The 19858-nt window shown below is 45.0% G+C and overlaps 1 protein-coding gene across 1 annotated transcript in view; it reads right to left on the reverse strand.

The window, feature by feature from the left end:
• Positions 1–1921: 1921 nt before the first annotated feature.
• Cers3 (ceramide synthase 3) overlaps positions 1922–19858 on the reverse strand; it is an 81994-nt gene continuing 64057 nt past the window's right edge. Inside the window, exon 11 of the mRNA XM_052178453.1 lies at positions 1922–2077. Within this exon, the coding sequence (XP_052034413.1) occupies positions 1922–2077 (156 nt within the window). The remainder of the gene's footprint in view (positions 2078–19858) is intronic.

The following is a 19858-nucleotide window of genomic DNA, read 5'->3' on the forward strand; positions in this document are numbered from 1 at the left end:
TGTCTCAAGCAGGAAGGTCAATCTTACAGCTGTAAGGGTAAACACTCCACTTAATGTGTCTGAGATGCTCAGACTCAAACATGCAAAAGTCCCAGAAGCCTGACGGCCGTCTACGCTCCCAGGCCAGGGCTTTGCCAGTTGGACCTCTAAGGTCTTCAGTATAAATGTCTGCACCAGCTCCCATCTCTGCAGCTTTCCTTATATTTCCAGCAGGGTCTTTCTGTTTACACTACACGCATAGATCTATAGTTCTCCCTCTGAGGTCATAGGATGTGTGCCAAAATGACTCAGTCACTATACACTGTGGGATTCCTTTTTGTTTTATTGAAAGTCAATGTGGCTTAGAATTTTACAAAGTCACCTCACATAGTACTGAGCCCTTGTGTGCTATAGGAAGGGGGGTCACCTTTCCTAGCCACAACAGCCCCCAATGCTGCCACAAAGCACACCTCTTCCTTTTCTGCAGTATATTGCTCCAACTGTTTGAGAGCCCAGATTTTGAGAGCATATCAATTTTACCTTCTACCGTCAAAGGCAGAAAAAGAAGTTGGATGATCTAACAATAAACAATGTTTCACTGTAAGCAAGAAAAGGTTCTGTAGTCAAAATAAAAAAAATGAATCAAGGGGAAACACTTTGTTAACTGGACACATAAAAGAATTTTAGTGAGACCTTTCACCAAAGTAAGAACAATAAACCAATAACTATGCCCTAAGGTGAGTAGAGACATTTTAAATATGAGATCATGTTACAGGTATATTAATTTAAGACTTGCTTTTTTTTTTTCCTGTTTTTCTACAATTCTTTAACAAGGTATTTTGTTGGGAACAGAACTCTAAAGAGTTTTTGTTTGCTTGTATTTGCTTAGCCTGAGGTTTTAAAAATTAAAAACTGAAACTCTCAGACCATTTAGTGCGCACAGGACCTTTGCTCCTTGGGGTGCCTGGCAGCCAGCTGGGTTCCTCCAGAATAAGGAGCTCCCACGCATGCCACGCGGGGCTGGCTTCCTGGGTAACATGGCTCAGTGGATCCTCCCACTCCCCTCAGCGGCCCCCAAGTGACTCTCTCAGCCCAGGCATCTCTGTGAGCCTGAGGCTAGGGCTCAGGGCTGACAGCACAGGGCAGCTTGACACCAAAACCCCATTCCCTCTACCCCAGGACCCTGCCAGGCAGGCTCTCGGGGTCATCTGAGAAACAATATAGTTATAAACAGAAACAGACTTCTGAGCCTTTGTACCTCCAGGGATCTTACACATTAAGAGTCATTTTTAAGATGGGGTTTCTCAAGTGCAGCCACGGTTGTCTTTTTTGTCAAAGCTGGGTTTGTAGTGCAGTGAGTGTCGCTAAACCTGCAGGGGACACAGGCGCCCCTGTCATCTCACCCGATCCTTACTCTAACTCTGTGAGGTAGTCGAGCAGATGCCCTCAGAGGCCCTGTGCAGAGAAGCACTTGGGCTGCCCAGGGTGGCTCAGGAGCCCCGGCGGCCTGGCCTCTCCTTTGGCTCTTGCCACTGCAAACACACTTTGGAAGATGAGGTGCTACTGTGGCCAACCACCTGGAGAAAGTGGGTTTCCTGGACATTTGTCAAACCACACGGAACATGTACTAGGTGGTAAGTTAAAAAAAAAGTTCAGAGAAAACAAGTTCCTGAGAAAGGCAAGTGCTTCAAATTCTGGAAGGGGGAAACACAACACGAACTGACCCTGCCTGGAGAAATCTCCAAGCTCTCCGAGCAGCCTGGATTTAACTGCTGGACGGTCCACTTTTTAACATTTTATCACAGGCAGGGTGACTATAGGAGACTCCATCTCAATAAAATAAAATAAAATAAAAGGCAAAATGGGGTCTCTGTAGGTCCACACAGTGGCTGGGGAAGCAGCTGTGGCCTCCCAGTGTCCTGGCAGCACGTTGTATGACAAGCTAACGGCCGTGCTGACCATTGGGAATGAGATGCCTGTTGGTCCCAAGGCCATTCTTCAAATACTCTGTCTCTTTACTTTTGGTGCTCTCTTCTTCCTCTTCCTCCTCCTCCTCCTCTTCTTCCTCTTCGTTGTCACTTCTCACATCCTGGATATTCTAGACAAAGGACAGAATGGGCCATGAGTGACAGCATCGCAGAAGGCTCTCATGAGCACACACACATGGGTCCAGGGTGGAAAGCTCACGCCTATTAAAGAACCTCGATGCCCACGTACCAACCCACCTAGGGGCATACCATAGCCTTTACAGACTGAAAAATGGTGGGCTGGAGTATGGACTCCGTAGTTTAGAATACTGTGGCTCTTGCAGAGGGCCAGGGTTCAATTCCCAGCACCCACAGAGGTCTCACCACCATCTGGCGCCTTCTTCTGCCCTCCATGGGAATCACACATACATACAGGCAGGCAATGCATTTATTACGTAAGATAAATCTAAAAATGTTTAAAAATGAAAATTGTATTATGGCAATGTGTGTGTGTGTGTGTGTGTGCATCCAAATTCCACTGGGGGTAGTACCTCAGGTCAGGTGCTTGGCCAATCCACAATGTCTTTCCTACACTCAACTTAGAATAAGAAGAAAATGCATTCAAGGGAAGCTGTCTCCCTCCTACATTTGTCAAGATCTGCAGGTATGGAGGAACAGGTAACTGTATTTTGAATTCCCTAGAAATATAACTGTGAATGCAATCATACGATCACATTGCGTTTTGTTCAGGAGTTCACAATTCCTGAAGACAGGTTACTAATGACAAACTACCAGTGACATCTGACCAGTGTCACACTGGTGTCAGCTGTGCTTCTGCCTTCCCATCCATGAAAGTGTGTGCATAGTTTCGGGGATAATCACACACACACACACACACATACACACACACACACACACACCCTCTACCCGTAAATGTACAAAGTTGTTGGAAATGTCCTTCATTGTTATGCTTTTATGGCTGCTGGAGCATTGCAGAATTGTTTGAAATTATGTTTAGAGGGGTTCTGTATTACCTAGGAATTAAACTTCAGGTTAGTAAAGGCTCTGTGTCTTGCAGAATTGAGAATTGCTGGCTCTGATAATGAATTAAAGCCCAGACTATGGATTTCCTGCCAATGAGACTGTGGTAGGTTAATATGCAGGTGTTTGTCTGCCATGCAAGATCTAATAATATAGATTCAAAAGTGTGTTATTCAAACATTAATAAAATATCACTTTATGTCCAATTTTGTTTTACATGTGACATCTTTAATATAACTAACAGTATTGACATTTAAAGGGCTTACTAAGGGCAGGTTGGACATTCTCAACCATGATGACTGGACATATGAAATATCCTCTTTACTTAATAAACAGAAATCTAACAGTGGTGAATGTAGGAGGTTTGGGGCAGGTAAGTGACTTTGACAAAGCCACCACACAGCAAGGAGCTACCCAGGATGCAAACACGAAGCTCTACCGTCCCCTGCTGGACAGAGCTGGGCGTTGTAAGCACTGGGAGAGACAGCAGACCCCTGAGGCCTGCGACCCAGATCTGAGGGAGCCAGCTCTTCCTCCCTGGCTGAGTGCTGGCTAGCTCCTTACTCCTCCGCATACCCATTCTGACCTTGACCTTGATACCATCAGGGTTGGTCTTCAGGTTTACATTTTAAAAAAATAAAAATCATCCCTAATAAATGATTGTATTAGGTTAGACAAACACTGACATGTTCATTAGATTTCAGTTAAAATGGATGTTCTTCTGGTTATGGTGGAGCATGCCTTTAATTCTATCACTCAGAAGGCAGAGGCAGGGGGAGCTCTATGAATTCAAGGCCAGCCTAATCTACAGAGCACGTTCCAGGTCAGCCAAGGCTATGTAACAAAATCCTGCCTCAAAACCCAAACAACAAACACCACAAAAAGACGTTCAGGGTCGAGGAGATGCTCAGTGGTTAAAGCTGTCCAAAGCTCTCATCATCTGAGTTTGGAGTCTCAGGTCCTCCTTAAAGCCGGAGACAGACACCAACTCATCTGTTGTCTTTGTTTCTATGCCAAGATGGTGTGCGGAGACAAGAGAGTCCCCAGAAGTTTGTGGGCTGGCCAGACTGGCTTAGGCAGTGGTGGGTACTTAAGAGAGTCCTTGTCTCAAATAAAATGGAAGGTGAGAATGGACATCTGACATTTTTCTCCTACCTTCACATATATGCTGTGATGCACACACACACACACACACACACACAGAGAGAGAGAGAGAGAGAGAGAGAGAGAGAGAGAGAGCACACATAAATAAGAAACACAATACACATTAGGACATACACACACTCATAAATGTTCAAGATTTAGGAGTAGATTTGTCTTAGTACTGATTTACAATGTACCATTTGAACAGACACTAGATAAGGGATGTTAGAAGAGGGAAATTCTCTAATGAGCTGGAATTAGAGAAGGTTAAGATAAGGACCACAATCTATATTCTAGGAAAGAAAGTACAACTGCAAATTTTCCCAGCAGTTAACGTACCTAATAGAAATGAGAACCAAATGCTTTCTGTCCAGGGGGCTCTCGGAGTGTACACCAATGGTAAAGACCAGCGTTTTCTATAGCATGACCTGTGTGCTATGAGGGTCAGCACGTGCACCCACAGCATCCTTGGAGCCAGCTAACTCCGTTTGTCTCACCGTGCTTCTCACTTGGTGCAATCCAACCCAAATGCCAGGTTCTGTTTCTGGACCACCAGAACTTGTCTCATACAGATTGTTGGCCTCGGAAGTTTGACAAATCACCAAGGCCCAAGAAAATTGGAGCATACACACAGGATCCAAAGCTTTCAAGATAGACTGGTGGACCTGTGCTCCAGCAGCCGCAGGGCTGGGTGGACCCTGCATGGACATTATGCTCACTAAGAGACATGCGTCCTCGTGCCCCAGGCCCCACTCCAAGATCTTGGCAGTCCCTGCCAAAAACTTTCTATTACTATTCTGTTAGTATCCTGACCATTTGAGATTACTTGCTCCTAGAATTAGGGGGAAAAAAGCATTCTAGCATTCAGCTGACCTTTCTCTAAAATCTTCCTGGTCCTTCTGGTTCTTCTACAACAGTCGTTCTCAGTCTTTCTTTTTCTTTTTTCTTTTCTTTTTCTTTCTTTCTTTTTTTTTTTGTTTTTGTTGTTGTTGTTGTTGTTTTTGGTTTTGTTTTGTTTTTTCGAGACAGGGTTTCTCTGTGTAGCCCTGGCTGTCCTGGAACTCACTCTGTAGACCAGGCTGGCCTGAACTCAGAAATCCACCTGCCTCTGCCTCCCAGGTGCTGGGATTAAAGGTGTGCGCCACCACCGCCCGTCGTTCTCAGCCTTTCTAATGCTGCGACCCTTTAGTACAGTTCCTCGTGTTGTGGTGACCCCCAACCATAAAATTACTTTATTGATATTTCACAATTGTAATTTTGCTGTTGTTAGGAACCATAGCGTAAATATCCAGTACATAGGATTTATGATAAGCAACACCTGTGACAGGCTCGACCCCTCCCTCCCCAACAATGGATTGTGGCCCAAAGGTTGAGAAGTGCGGCTTTAGGATGAACTATTAATATTCACCCCATAACCAAAGATGGATGAATGCCAATTTTGCCATGTCTTTTACAAAGTTCCTCATCAACAAGCCCCTCTGCTCTCACAGGAGGCTCAGGAGAAAGTGTGTGGTGAAGAGCAAGCGTGCTGGCTTTGTCAGCTGGGCTCTGCAGGCCTGACATCATTGGGCAGGACCAGCCGGGACAACGCCCTAACCGGGTGGGTCACGTGGGCAGAGAAGGCTTGCATTCCCAGGGCTGATTGGAACATGCAGTCACTATGAGGGGACGGTAAGGTCAGTATCAGAGCACCCCAAACACTAGCAGAAAGAGGAAAACCTGAATGTGACCTTCTGGTTTAAGGCCTTTCAAAACCAAAATTGTTCCTCACAGGGTGTGTTCTAGAAGCAGAGCATGAAGACCTGAGGGTCAAGTTTCATTCTTTGGCACACGAATGTCCAATTTCCCATAACCACTTGTTGAAGAGACGACCCTGTGCCTGTTGAGTGGTCTCTGTGGCTTATAGCAGAATCGGCTGCCGGGGGCGTGTGGCTTCTGCGCTCACTCTGTGGCCGGCCACTGATGCGCGTGCCTGCCCCATGCAGCCTCATGTAGGTTTATGTCCGTGGCAAGTCTGGGAATCTGGAAGTAAGGGCTCCAGTTTTGCTACAGCCTCTGGATGGACATGACCTCATGAATGGCCTGGTCATAGTTCCTTATTCACAGAAGAAAAAACAGGCAGTTTTTGTGCTGGTCCACACATACAAAATTTTCTCTCTGGGTTCAGTGGCAGAAACAAAAGTTTATATGTATATATATATATATATATATATATATATATATATATATAAACTGTTCCAACTTACTGATGTAAAGTAGGAGACTTTTATTTTCTTAAATTATGAACAAAATCTAATGAAGTTATAATAAAATTTCATTTTGGTATAATTTAATTATTGAACTATTAAATTATAATCTGTTATTTGATTTATTTCTAATTCGTGAAGCATTTTTTCATTTTACTAACTTTTGCCAATGAGCTTCAAAGAAAAAAGTTGGTTTTAGGGTCAGACAGATTCAGAATGGTGTCTTCATTTTCCAAAGTTGAAAAAATCCTGGAGATTTCAGACAGACCCTTCCTGTTGTCATAGCCTGGTGACAGCCCAGCCCAGAATATACTGAGGAGCTTCTGACCTTTCTTTCTTTCTTTTTTCTTTCTTCTTTCTTTCTTTCTTTCTTCCTTCCTTCCTTCCTTTTTTGAAAACCAAACAAACAAAAGGCACAGGACTCTGTCAAACCCATCAGATTATCTAACATACTTAAAAATACACTAGAGTCTGGTGGCCACCAGCTGCTGGTGAAATGACTTCACTAAATAAATATGATTTGCTTTGGAGACTAACGCTTAGAACTGCAGTATTCTCTCCATGGCCATCCGGTGCCTCCTGTTCACCCTGTACTGAAAGTCCCTCATCCCTCCCTGAGTAGAGATGCTCAGGACTGTTTTGAACAACAGAATATCAAATCTCCTGGGACGTAGAGCAGGAGAGTACTTTGGCTCAACAGGATGAAGGCCAGAACTTTTGTTTTTAAAACTAAAATGTTAGCTAGTTTCAAATATTAATATTCAAGTTTTTTTTAAAGCCATAGAATTCACATGGACCACTGAGATGGAAAAACTCAGTCCTGACCGGCAAGCTGAGGCTGTGAGCAGGCAGGCTGCAGAAGGCACAGCACCAGACTGATAAATCACACAGGGCACTTGTGGGAAAGCGAGATCAGTGCAGGAAGATGACAGCGCACTGTGTCAAAATGGCAACCACGAAGAAGTGTAATAAAAACAAGTTGAAAAAGTATGAAGGAAGGGGACGCTCTCACATAAGTCCCCTTGAAACATCCTTTGACAGCGTCCTGTGAATGTGCCTGGAATTCCAGCCAAGTCGCTCACAGCCATGCTGGTGAGGAAGGCCATCAGCGTGAGTAACAAGGAGACACGCAAAGGACAGGCTCTGTATAGTAGATAATATCACTCGGGAAAAGCTTGAAAGTGCAATGTCTGTGCCTACGTACAAGGGAAGTCATGATACAAAAACATGGGGCGGGGGGGGGGGGACGCATTGGCTTCAAGCGTGCAGGTCTCTTCAGAAGGAGATGGGAAGAAGGAGATGGGAGGGAGAACTGGAACAGAAGAGTCAGAACTCACGGGGATGACCCATCCCCCTTTGCCTTTGACTCCTGAGTGATTCCATCACACCCATAGCAGGCATTCAGATACTTGTTCAGTGAGTGAGTAAGCGAAGGAATAAATCTATATCCCAACAATACCTGAACACCATTCAAGTGTACATGGATTATAAATTCATATCTGTAACAGGGACCTGGGCTTCAAACTCAGCTTCTAAGCTAGTTAATCACTCAGCTGTCCACCACTCTCATCAAGTTCTCGTGCTCCCAGCTGGTCTACCCTATTTCTGCAAATGACACCACCGCTCACTCAGCGGCACAGAGCAAATCCCCAAGGTCCTCCTCTTACAGGAGACTTCGTTCTCCAGTCTGCCGTCCTCAGCCAGGCACTTTGATACAGGCCCTGTAATCATTGGCTTTCCAGAAACTGTCTCAGCTACTTTCAACTGGTATCAAATCTCTGTGGCCAGGTTCCAGCTTCACAGCTGGCCTGTGGCCTTGGAGTGAGTTGTACAGCCGTCAGCTGAGCTGAGGCATAGTTTTGTGTGTTTTGTTCTCTTGACACCTACTGACCTGTAGACCTTGGCAGCAGACTTGTGACGGACAGACACTTCACACAGTTCCTGCTGGACAGTGCTGCCTCCCCATCTCGGAGGAGCAAAGCTGCTATTGTTGGCAAGATTTCTGAATAAGGAAAATTCAGAAGTGTCGTGCCTGCTCTCCTCTAAGGCCAGGCAAATTATGTTCTTTGACAGCCCCAGTGGACAGGTCCCCTTTCAAAAGGGGATAAGAAACACAGCGCTCCCTACTGGCTATGGGCAGAATGGTCATTATCTGAAGCTGTTCTATACCAGAAATGCCCACCCAGAGACCTTGGAAAGGGTAGAGATGAAGCTGTGCCATTTGGTCTCCTAGTCAGGGATAGCTCTGCCCCAGAGCTGATGCTGCCAGCACCCTGGGCACCTAGAGCTGCATGTTCCTTCCTTTCTGCTTTGGGTGAGTGCATCCCACCTCAGTTTACCCCATGTGCCAGATACACATCATTTTCAGGTACCATGGGTGACGGTTGGGGCTACTGTCTTAGGCTTTGAATACAAGGCTGAAAGAAGCTATGTCAACAAGAAGAACCTTGGCACATTTCCTTCTATGAGGACATCTCCCTCATTAATGTACTAGCTAAACACTGTGTGGTTCACAGTGCTCCCTGCGGACAGCAAGAGGCATGGACGTAGGGCAGGTGGGGGTGGCTAGCACCAGTGTAGTTGGCTCTGAGTGAGACTCAGTAAGCTGTGACCTGAAATTGAAGTGGGAGTGGTCATGATGGTGGGACAAAGAGCATTTTGCTAAGATGATCCAAGTCATGGGTTCAAATCCACTTCCGTGTTCAATAGGAAGTCACTAAGAAACATCATTCCAGGTGTCAGGGACTTATTGGTGACAGGAAGAGAAAGCACCTGTCTCTAGTGAACTGCTCCAGCGAGGACACTGGTGTGTTTAGAATAGCCATGTGGAGTTTTGAGTGTCATGGATCTAGTCTCAAGTGCCTTTTTTGGCTCTTGGTTGACTAAACTCAAGGAGGTAGGGGCTATCAAGCTACTGAGGCCAGTGCCTTCTAGGTTTTATGTTTTCAAGAGGAATAAGGAAATGCAAATAAGGAAAAATAGAATGAATATAGATTTATTAAGGAAAAATAAGAAATAACTCCCAAGAGTGGTTTTTGTTGTTGCTGCTGCTGCTGCTTTTATGGAAATTGGGTGAAGAATGAAGTATCTCTACTGGGAGTTGGCCATCTCAATGGGTACATTGTGACCAAGCCAGTAAGAAGTCTCATACCAATGCATGTTCCCTTAGTTCAACCAGAGAGTCATTTGTCCATTCAGGGATGCGTTGAGCATGCTACATGGCTAGCTCATGATCTACCATGGGCCCTGCTTGCCACTTTAAGGAAGCCAGCTCCTGTGCCATTAGCGCTCCTTGCTGTTGTGTGGAAATGACTGGGGAATTCAGAGCGGCCATGGTGTAAAGACAAATGCTAGTGGCTCAGAGTGCAGTGGTGTTGCTTGAGATGTAGGAGGGGTGTTGCGTTGGGAAAGCATTCTTCAAAAGCCTCTGGGACTGAAAGGGACCTTGAGGGCATCTAGCCTAGTTTCTCTCTGAAGTTTCTGTGTTCGTTATGACAACTGGAGCAAAAGAGGTTCTCACACCTACCTGCAGAAAGGTGTGCCTGCTCTCTCTCTCTCTCTCTCTCTCTCTCTCTCTCTCTCTCTCTCTCTCTCTCTGTTTTTCCACTGTTCTTCTTGCAGATTTTATTTTTTTCAATTTCTATTTCTTTGGGCTGGCGGCAGGGGGAGTATACCTCTTTCAACCATTGTTATTATTTTCTACAAAGCTAAAGATAGTTAATTCGTCCTCCAGCTCCACATTCCCACTCATTTGGTTTAGCTGTGGTGAATCCTCAAGAGCACATTCAGTGGAAACTGCAGGTGAGAGATACTAGAACCTTTGAGAGGTGTGGCCCATGGAAGGTGGAGGGCCTAGAGCGTTTGGTCTTAGACTTTCAGCTTCAGAACCATGAGCTAATTAAATAAACCTCTTTGCTTTATCAGGAACCCAATCTTGGGTACTTGTTACAGCCCTAGAGAAGAGATTCACACAGCCTTTCCTTCCCTGCTGGTCATATGACACCTTACCTAACCCTGCCCTGCACAGTGCACAGGTACAGCCTCATCTCTCAGTTACTCCTGAGATGTCAAGCTTCTTCATTGCTACCCACTGGGTTAAAAATGACATCTGAGAAGCCATACCTCTGGCTTCATTTTTGCTATATTTTTTAGTACATTCTGGTTCAAGAATGTCTATGTTTTTATTAATTAACCGTACATACTATTAGTTAAGGCCTGATCTGTATTCCTCAAAAAAAATGTCTGCAAGAAAAAGAACCCAAACAAAGTTGACAACAAGGAACAGAGAAACCCTACACATCAGTGCAACAGACACAAGGCTCACTTCTAGCAGATGAGTCATCTCTGCCCACAGGACTTCCTCACTCTCCCGGAATGACATCTGCAGCCGCAGCTTCAATAAAACTGTGGCTGTGTGTTTGAAGCGCTGTAACTAAACTCTGTGCCTGGGAATCTGTGGCCCTGCAGTAGCGTCAGGAGCCCAGGAGGCTGTGTGTGACTCACAGTATCCCGCTGCTTTGTCAATGACTCCACGTCTCAAGCCACACTTGGCAGAGAAGCAAAGAACACTATAATAAGCATTTTATGCTATTTTAAAAGCAAACTTTTAGCTTTCACTGTATTAAAAAAAATTCAGATTCATGTGAAGAGCTCAATTATCTAAGCTGCTGCAAAGTCCTTCCCTTTTTGTGGTAGTGCTTCTCAACATCCAAGTGGACAACGATGCAGGACAGACAGACCGTTGTCAGTCTTGCTTCTCATATTTCTCCTCGCCAGCAATGCACTCCATTTAGTTGGGTTCTTTCAACCCAAACGGACATTTTCTTTTTGGTGATGTGGAATTTTCTAGACCAATGCTTTTCAAGTTCAAATGGGCATACAAATCGTCTGTGGTTGTGGCAGCTCTGTAGATGCTCAACCACAAGGGTACTGGTGAGCCCCAGGGTGCTGTGTACCTCACAGTCTTTGGGCAGTAACAAGGATGATGGTCACAGATGCTACTTTGGCTAGCAAGGCTGTTTGCTAAGCCACAAACCCTCTCTAGGCTGTTTTTCTTCGTGGGTCCTTTTGTGTTTTTCTAATTTCAAATTATCTTTTTTCCTTGGTTGTGATTTCCTATATTAGCTGTATAGTCAACAGAGGCAGTATAAGCTCATAACTATGTTTCACTTTATATAAGTAGTTCTAAAAAGAATTAATAAACTAGTCATGGTGGTTCTCACCTGTAATCCCAGGTCTCAGTAAGCAGAGGCAGGAAGATCACAGTGTTTAGTCAGTATGGAACACATAGAGTTCAAGACCAGCCTTGGCTACAGAGTCAGTTCAAGACTAGCTTGGACTATAGGGGAAGGCTGTCTCAAGAAGACACAAGAACTAGTCAAGTTCTGAAATAAATGTCACTTTTTGTTGTTGAGGAGAGCTTGCTCTTCTATACTCTTCTTTCCTGCTATCTGCTCAGTCTGCATTCTGAGCACTTTATCGTTGTGAGTTTTACTCCTCTGGAACATGAAAGTGTTGCTTTTCCCCCCAAACTTCCAGGCCCAGGGAGCAGCTGAAGCGGAGTGGCCTGCATGACAGAAGCCTGATGGAGAAATGGCTCTGCTTCTCAGAAGGAGACCCAGCAATGGAAGTCCATCCATGGAGACTTCTCCATGACGGAGGACGGCCCAGGATTCTCTCCAAACAATCTAGAGGATCTCTCCTGCGACGTAAATCAGAGTCACTTCCGCTGAGGGAGGAGACTGACTGTCAAGGCTTCCAGTGTCTGGGTCCTACCTACCTCACTTGTCTTGTTGATGTAGCTGGCCTGCTTTGGGGGCTGCTGGAAGCATTTTTTCCTTTTTTGTCATCCTGATGCACTGCAGTCCACACAGCCCGTTCATCTGAGATCCTAGCATGATCAGCGTACCTTATTGCATGATGTTCTTAAATATGAGCAGATTAAAAACATGACTAGACTATTTCAAGGGCTTGGAGCTGTAGCTCAGTGGTAGAGTACCTATCTAGCATTCATGAAGACCTGATTTCAATTTTCAGTCCTGCAAGAAAAAAGGCAAGTAGGCAGACTGATCGATATTATTCCCACAAACTTCCTTGAATTCCTTGAAAGATCCCCACAAGTGACTACTATCACTTGCTAGGCCTTTGTCACAAACATTATGTCTTCCTACTTTTGAACAAAAAGCTCAAAATGACAACTTGATCAAGCAGAGATTACCAGAAGCCAGTTCATCAATCTTCAAGTGGCCAACCCCACACAATCACAGCTAGGTAATGCGGCTGGACTGTGAAACACAGAAGACCTCATTCCTAGCCCCAGCTCAGTGTGCCAGCACTGATGGCACAAATGCAGATAGAAGCAGGCAGCCTCGGCAGAAGAGTCATCAGAAAATTGTCCAGCAGTCATCAGGCAGGGGCTGTACCACACACCTTTGGAGGCATGGCAGACACCAATTTGCTTACATGGTTGAGATTGGTGCTGGGCAACACCGTGGCCTCTGATGCTATGCCCTGTGGTTCTATGCTGCTTGGTGAAGCCTTGCTTAGCTGGGACACTGTCGATATGGAAATAATGCTTTTGAGGTAGGAAATAAAGTATCTATCGTTAGAAATGGCTCCAACAGAGAGATCGATTGAAGTGATGCCATCTAGAACTGAAGAACAGTGTGCGACCCTCATTTCAACTATCCCTCACTCTCCCAGAGCAATAGCAGAGTCACCATGGACTCACAACATGGCTACGTAGAAGAAAATTGCTTCACCAAGCCCAACACTGTATCCACAGTACTCGGAGGTGAAAGAAGGCTAGAAAGGCCTAGATGCAAGCAGAAAGGAAGTGTGGGTCAGGGGAAGCACAAGGAGAGTGGGCCCCGAAGAGAAAGGGAGGCTATGAGTACCACGCTGCTGCTGTCTTACGCTACATGATACCTTAAACTCTGAGACACATGTGCAGTCACAGATGCATGGGGCTTAAGGGGAACTGGGTACGTATGTGCAAGATAGTATCAGAATTAATTTTGCCTTACTATTTTCTTACATTTTAAAATTTTTGTATGTGTATGTGTATATATATGTATGTAGTGTGCATGTCTGTATGTATATGTGTGTTCATGTGCACATATGCATTTGTGCATGAGTATGTGGAGAACTGAAGCTGTTATTCCTATAGGGCCTTTAAATTGTGTCTAGAGCTTGTGGGTTGTCTAGAATGACTTGCCAACTTGTCATGGAAGTCCTGTCTCTGCCTCCCAAGGGCTGGGGTTACAGGAAGGCTCCATGGCTGCCTTGCTTTTGTATGGGTTCTGGGAATCCAAAATATGGTCTTCCCACTCACTGGACAAGGCCTTTTTGTACTGAATCACTTTCTCCTTCTTATTACTTTTAGCATCGTTAAAATGAAATACATGTGTAGCTTATAATCTGTGTTTATTGGGCAGCTTTGCCCTTAGATGGAAAAATCAGAAACAAAGGAAGAGCAGCGCGGCCATTACACTTCACTGGAAACACACAGGCAGCACAAAGGCAATTATTACTGGGAAGGCACAGCACCATGACTCTTGCTTCTGGCCAGAGCAGGAGGACAGTGGGGGATTGCCCCACTAGTTTAAACAACTAAAAAAGCTAGACAGGCATTATCAAACAATTGGAAGCAGCTCAGACTGAGTCTTGGGAAAAGGGAAATGAAGGAGATAGAGTTCCATAGCTTCTTGCCTTCTTAGGTCCAGATTCTAAGGTGAAGCACAATGGAGCACCCACAGCCAGAAGAATGCCAACGAGAAGATATCTTCTGGTCAAGGAGACTGGAGCTCTTGTGGGACCTCACAACTGAGTTACTAATATACCTTGAGGGCACATAAGACTTGAGACTGCCATCCTACTGGATCTTCAGCCCATTTGTTTAAACTTCTTTGAAGAGAACAATGTAAAAACCAACCTTATGTGCCTTGGATTTTTCCAAATAATCAACTTTTACAACCTAAGCTAATGTATAGCTGTAATATTATGTACTCTTCCAAGTCCCTGGTTCAATGTACATGAGTGCTTTGTGTGCATGTGTCTGTGCACCATGTCCATGTGCCGGGTGGTCAGAGGACGTCAGATCCCCTGGCACTGGAGTTCTGCACAGTGTGGACTTCCACATGGATGCTGAGAATTGTAAGTGCATGTGTGTTTGTAATGTGTGCTATGATAAGCATTGGCTGGAAAGTCGCAGATAGAGTGAAAGAAGCCTGACAGGATGAGCATCCGCCACAAATGCCGGGGGCACCATTTGAATTCTGATTGATAGTGTTTGTTTGTTACCTGAGCCAAATGGAGTCAGTAACTTAAGCCCCTGTAAAAGTCTGTTAAAACCTTTCTCTAAAGTGCAGGGTATGGTGGTACATGCCTTTAATCCCAGCACACAGGAGGCAAAGGCATATTTCTGTAAGTTCAAGGCCAGCCTGGTCTACAAAGCCAATTCCAGGACAGCCAGGGCTCTGTTACACAGAGAAACCCTGTCTCAAAAGCATATAAATAAATAAATAGATAGATAGATAGATAGATAGATAGATAGATAGATAGATAGACAGATAAATCCTGTAAAGCAGCCTTTGTTCCTTCCTAATGTGATGCTATTCAAAAAAAAGAGGGAGCACACTTCGCTGGGGGCAGACAGACATACAACGCACAGACACGGACACACCCATACACACACACACACACACACACACACACACACATGGACAAAGTAGTCACAGATTCAAACTCATACAATTAGATACAGGGAGAACAAATCAGAGAATTCGAATTGGGCTCCTCTTAGTTAAATGCCAGCCAGGGGCAGTGCTTGTATTTTGGCCCTAAGGCAACGCTGACACATTATTGGTAACTCTGCATTTATTATTAATGCATTCAAACCCACCACTCTGAGGGCCACTGAACTGAGTTCACTAAAGGCCAGGAGGTAGAATTTTGTAAGGAGAATAGTGGAGAGAGAAGAGATGGGGGCAGCAGGGGGAGAGAGCATGCTGCCCAGAGAGTGCAGGTGGCGAGGGAAAATCTGCCTAGAGGCCAGGCACAGCCTGGGCGGATGGGACTCTGCAGAGCAAGCCCTGGAGCTGTAAAGGGCTAATGATTTGTTGTCTCCTCAAGAGCCACAGTGAGAGCTTCTGGTGCTGCACATCTAGGGGGCATTAAGGCCTCTACTTAACAGGCACAGACTACAGGCTGTTCTGGGCTCACCTTACCAGCATTTAAGTCTTAGAAAGACTACAGCTATCATTAGCAATCTAGCTGCCTTAAAAAACAACATTCAACTCCATTTAAAAGCATTTAAAAGCATACAAAAATTAATCTAGCATTCAACAATTTAAAATGGCTTGTTTTGAGTAAAAAAAAAAGTAATCACAAAATTTGCAAACTTGGAAATATAGTACATAACCAGGGAGAAATTCACTTAACAGAAACAGGTCTAGAAACAAAGGGTTTGTTGGAGAGTGGGCGAAAGCAATTCCCTGTAAGAGCTGGAGAGATGGCTCAGTAGTAAAATTCACTTAACAGAAACAGGTCTAGAAACAAAGGGTTTGATGGAGAGTGGGTGAAAGCAATTCCCTGTGAGAGCTGGAGAGATGGCTCAGTAGAAAACAGCGGTTGTTCTTCTTGCAGAGGACCTGGGTTCAACTCTTAGCACCCATGTGACAACTCACAGCTGTGCATAACTTTAATTTCAAGGAATCTAATGCTCTCTGACCTCCTCCTGTACCAGGCAGATGAAAAAGATGCATGGACACATATGAAGGCAAAATATTCAAACACATAAACAAATCTGAAATGTGTGTGTATCTGTGTGTGTCTGTGTGTATGTGTGTGTGTGTGCGCGCGCGCGCGTGTGTGTTCTATTCAAGGATGCAGAGAAAAACCATATCATAGAAAGAAATATAGAAGATATTTTAAAGACCAAAATAAAATTTATAGGAATAAAAATAAATATCTGAAATAAAACATTACATTAAACAATATTAACCACCAGTTAAATGTTGTGAAAGAAAGAACCAAAGTACTGAACACCGCTGCAGAAATTATCGACAATGAAGCACAGAGACAGGAAAACCCCAAAATGCACTGAGTACCAATAACCAGTAGCCAAAGTAAACCATACATTGAGTTACAGGAGGACGGAGAGGAGGAAAGGGTGATAGAAAAATGTGGAAGGCGAGGGATGTAGCTTGCTGGTGACGCGTCTGCCCAGCAACACAAAGCCCCAGGGCTGGTCCTCAGCACTGCAGGGAAAATACATTTGAAACCTGAATTTGAAAAAAACAATTACAAATCCATGGATAGAAGAACCTTACAAAAACCCAAAGCTACAGGGAAAGGAGATATCATTTAAAATAACAGTGATAAGAAGCCAGAGGAGCTCTAACAGACAGCATACTAGCCAGAATACTATGGAGATACTATGGGAGCCAGGGCCAGAGTGTATGCTGACATCAACAGCGGAGAGGAACAACTAGACGCATACCATGAACAGCTCTGGAGCCCACAACCCAAAGTAATAAAGAATCCACTGAGTTTCTCAAAAACTCAAACTGCACCCGGAGAATCCCACCAGAGGCTGAGTGCTGGCTTTCATATGGTCTCCTGTCTCCTCCACACTGGAGTATCTCTGCATGCATGCCCATGTGAACACACACAGGAAAGACGAACAGCCTAAGAAAAGGGGCAGCACAGCAGAATAGCTGGAACAGAGACCGAATGGCAAACCGGGCAGGATGCATGGCCCACGCCTATACCACCCCATCGGGCTGCATGGCCCCATAGCTACACCACCACCATGTGCTCCAGGCCACAAAGTCTGCAACAGGGAGTTCACACATAGCGCTTTGCCCTCACCTAAACTCTGTAAGGAAAGGACAGTTACTGACAGCAAGGAGATTTTAAAAATGTATAGACTCTACCCAGCACCATCAGAGGTGGTGCTCGAGACTGTAAGCCCTCTGAGTCTTCAGGTGCCTGACATAGAGAAATGAAATTATTTTGGGTCTGGGATCAAGTTTCAGCAGGGGAGACTCAGATCATATGGTGATGCTGCTCAGAAGCCTTTTGGGAGCAAGGTTCCATTGTATCTGTATGGTGGGAGGCACATGGCTGAGTGTTATCATGGGTGGCAAAAAGCCGTCTTGTTCAGAGTTATGCCCCACTGCAGAGGGCAGCACATGTTCAGTGACATTCTAATGATGGGTTGGCCTCCAAGGAGACACCTCTAAGAGGCCAGTTAGCTACAGCTCTTTCTGTAGCGTTGGTTGAGGCTTTTGTTGCAACTTCTTCCCTGCCCAGCCCAGTACCCTCACTGTGTCACAGATGTAGGAGAACAGAGTATCCCAAATGTTCAAGTACACACACACACACACACACACACAACTGGTATAAGGAAGAAAACTGCCTCAGGCTTCCTGAACAGTTACATGGAGCCTTATCCCTTCTTAGCCCTCTCTTCCTCTGAACAGACAGGTCCTGGGGCCTTTTCGAAAGTCTGGAGTTCCTTCACACCCTTCATCTCAGCTCATCCTCACAAGAGTGGGCAAGTCATGTTTGTTTGGTTGTTGGGTTGGTTGGTTGGTTGTTGGTTGGTTGTTTGGTTGGTTGCTTGTTTGGTTGTTTGGTTGGCTGGGTGGTTTTCAGGTGTATTGGAGCTGACCACGTAAGCATCCCCTAGGCAGTTACAGGATAGCATCAGTTGTGACAATAGTCAATGGTTCTACTGAAGCTGGGCCCCAGTGGCAGGTGGGTCAGACCCAGCTAAAGGACAGGGGATAGCCAATCCCACGTCCCTGAACAACGTAACCGTGTTTCCAGGTTCACATCAGAACAGATGTGCATACTGTTTGTTTGAAACAATTGTGAGTCTGTGGAGTCTGTGGGCTGTGGAGTCACAGGGAGAGTATGTAGCCAGAGCTGCCCTCCTTAGGATCTCCTGATCTTTTACATAGTAGGAAACACCACTGTAAGAACACAGCTCCTTAGAAAGCCCAGAGTGCTACAGATGGCATCCTTGATGCTCACAGAACAGAAGGTAGGACCAAGCCCCTGCATCATAAATCACTCAGGCACTAGAGCCCACACGATAAAGCAGTGTTCTTGTAGTTTCTCTAAGTTCTCATGAATAATGTTTTCTTTGTGTTATTTGAAGCTCTCTCTGAGATTTACTCAGTGGGGCTGAGGAGGTGGACACAGGCTGTGACCACAGAAAATAGCTGGAGATTAACGAGGACAGTGCTGACCAGCATGGTGTCTCCCTCACACCTGCACTTACCAATCTCTTTGGCCCAAGAACCCTTTAATAAAACATCCACATCCTGGAGTGGGTGTGTAGATTTATTAACAAGCCATAAATTACATGAATTACATCTGTTCCTTTGTCTAAAGTCAGCTTCAGCTTCTATAGAAGATATCTGTGTGGAGCCTCTCTCTCTCTCTCTCTCTCTCTCTCTCTCTCTCTCTCTGTGTGTGTGTGTGTGTGTGTGTGTGTGTCTGTCTGTCTGTCTTGTCTGTCTATCGTTCTTTATCTCTGTATATCTCTGTCCCTGAATCTTTCTTTATGTATCTCCCTCTCTGGGTCTCTGGGTCTCTGTCTCTGTCTTTGTCTCTGCCTCTGTATCTCTCTCTCTCTCTCTCTCTCTCTCTCTCTCTCTGTGTGTGTGTGTGTGTGTGTGTGTGTGTCTGTCTGTCTGTCTGTCTGTCTATCGTTCTTTATCTCTGTATATCTCTGTCCCTGAATCTTTCTTTATGTATCTCCCTCTCTGGGTCTCTGGGTCTCTGTCTCTGTCTTTGTCTCTGCCTCTGTATCTCTCTCTCTCTCTCTCTCTCTCTCTCTCTCTCTCTCTCTCTCTCTCTCTCTCTGTCTCTCTGTGTGTGTGTGTGTGTGTGAATGCTAAGAAAATGGTGACAATCTGCTCCTTTCAGAATGATATGGAAACTCATTGAGTTCTTGTCAAATGATTTTTAGATCATGGGTACAAGCAATGTCACAGATTCTCTGAGAGCTTGTGCCTGGACCCTCCCCACCTTTGTTTTCCTTCCCAGCTGAAGCACGGTGTGCTCTATGATCTTAAGAGACCCTGTTTGGGAGACAGGAGTGAAAGTCTGCATATGAACAGTACAGCCCAGAGGTGTGCTTTCTTTGATATCTTTTCATTCTGGAAACTGCCCAGTTGGCTTCTTATTGGGTAGATGATTTCACTAGTCTAGTGCCTCTGGAGAATGGGTAACATGGGATTGATCACATGGCTCTGCAGATTAAGGCACCTGCTGCTAAACTTGAAGACCTGAGGTAAATCCCAGGAACAGACAGAACAGACTCCTGAAATTTGTTCTCTGAGCTCCATAGGTATGCAAAAATATACATAAAATAAATAAATACAATTTTTTTAAAAAAAATGAACTTACAACACTGTGTGTTTTAAAACCAGTGTCATAAATCACAATAGGCAAAAGAAGCTAATA

The sequence above is a fragment of the Apodemus sylvaticus genome, chromosome 1 (assembly GCF_947179515.1).
Source record: "Apodemus sylvaticus chromosome 1, mApoSyl1.1, whole genome shotgun sequence".
In the NCBI taxonomy this organism is placed as follows: domain Eukaryota; kingdom Metazoa; phylum Chordata; class Mammalia; order Rodentia; family Muridae; genus Apodemus; species Apodemus sylvaticus.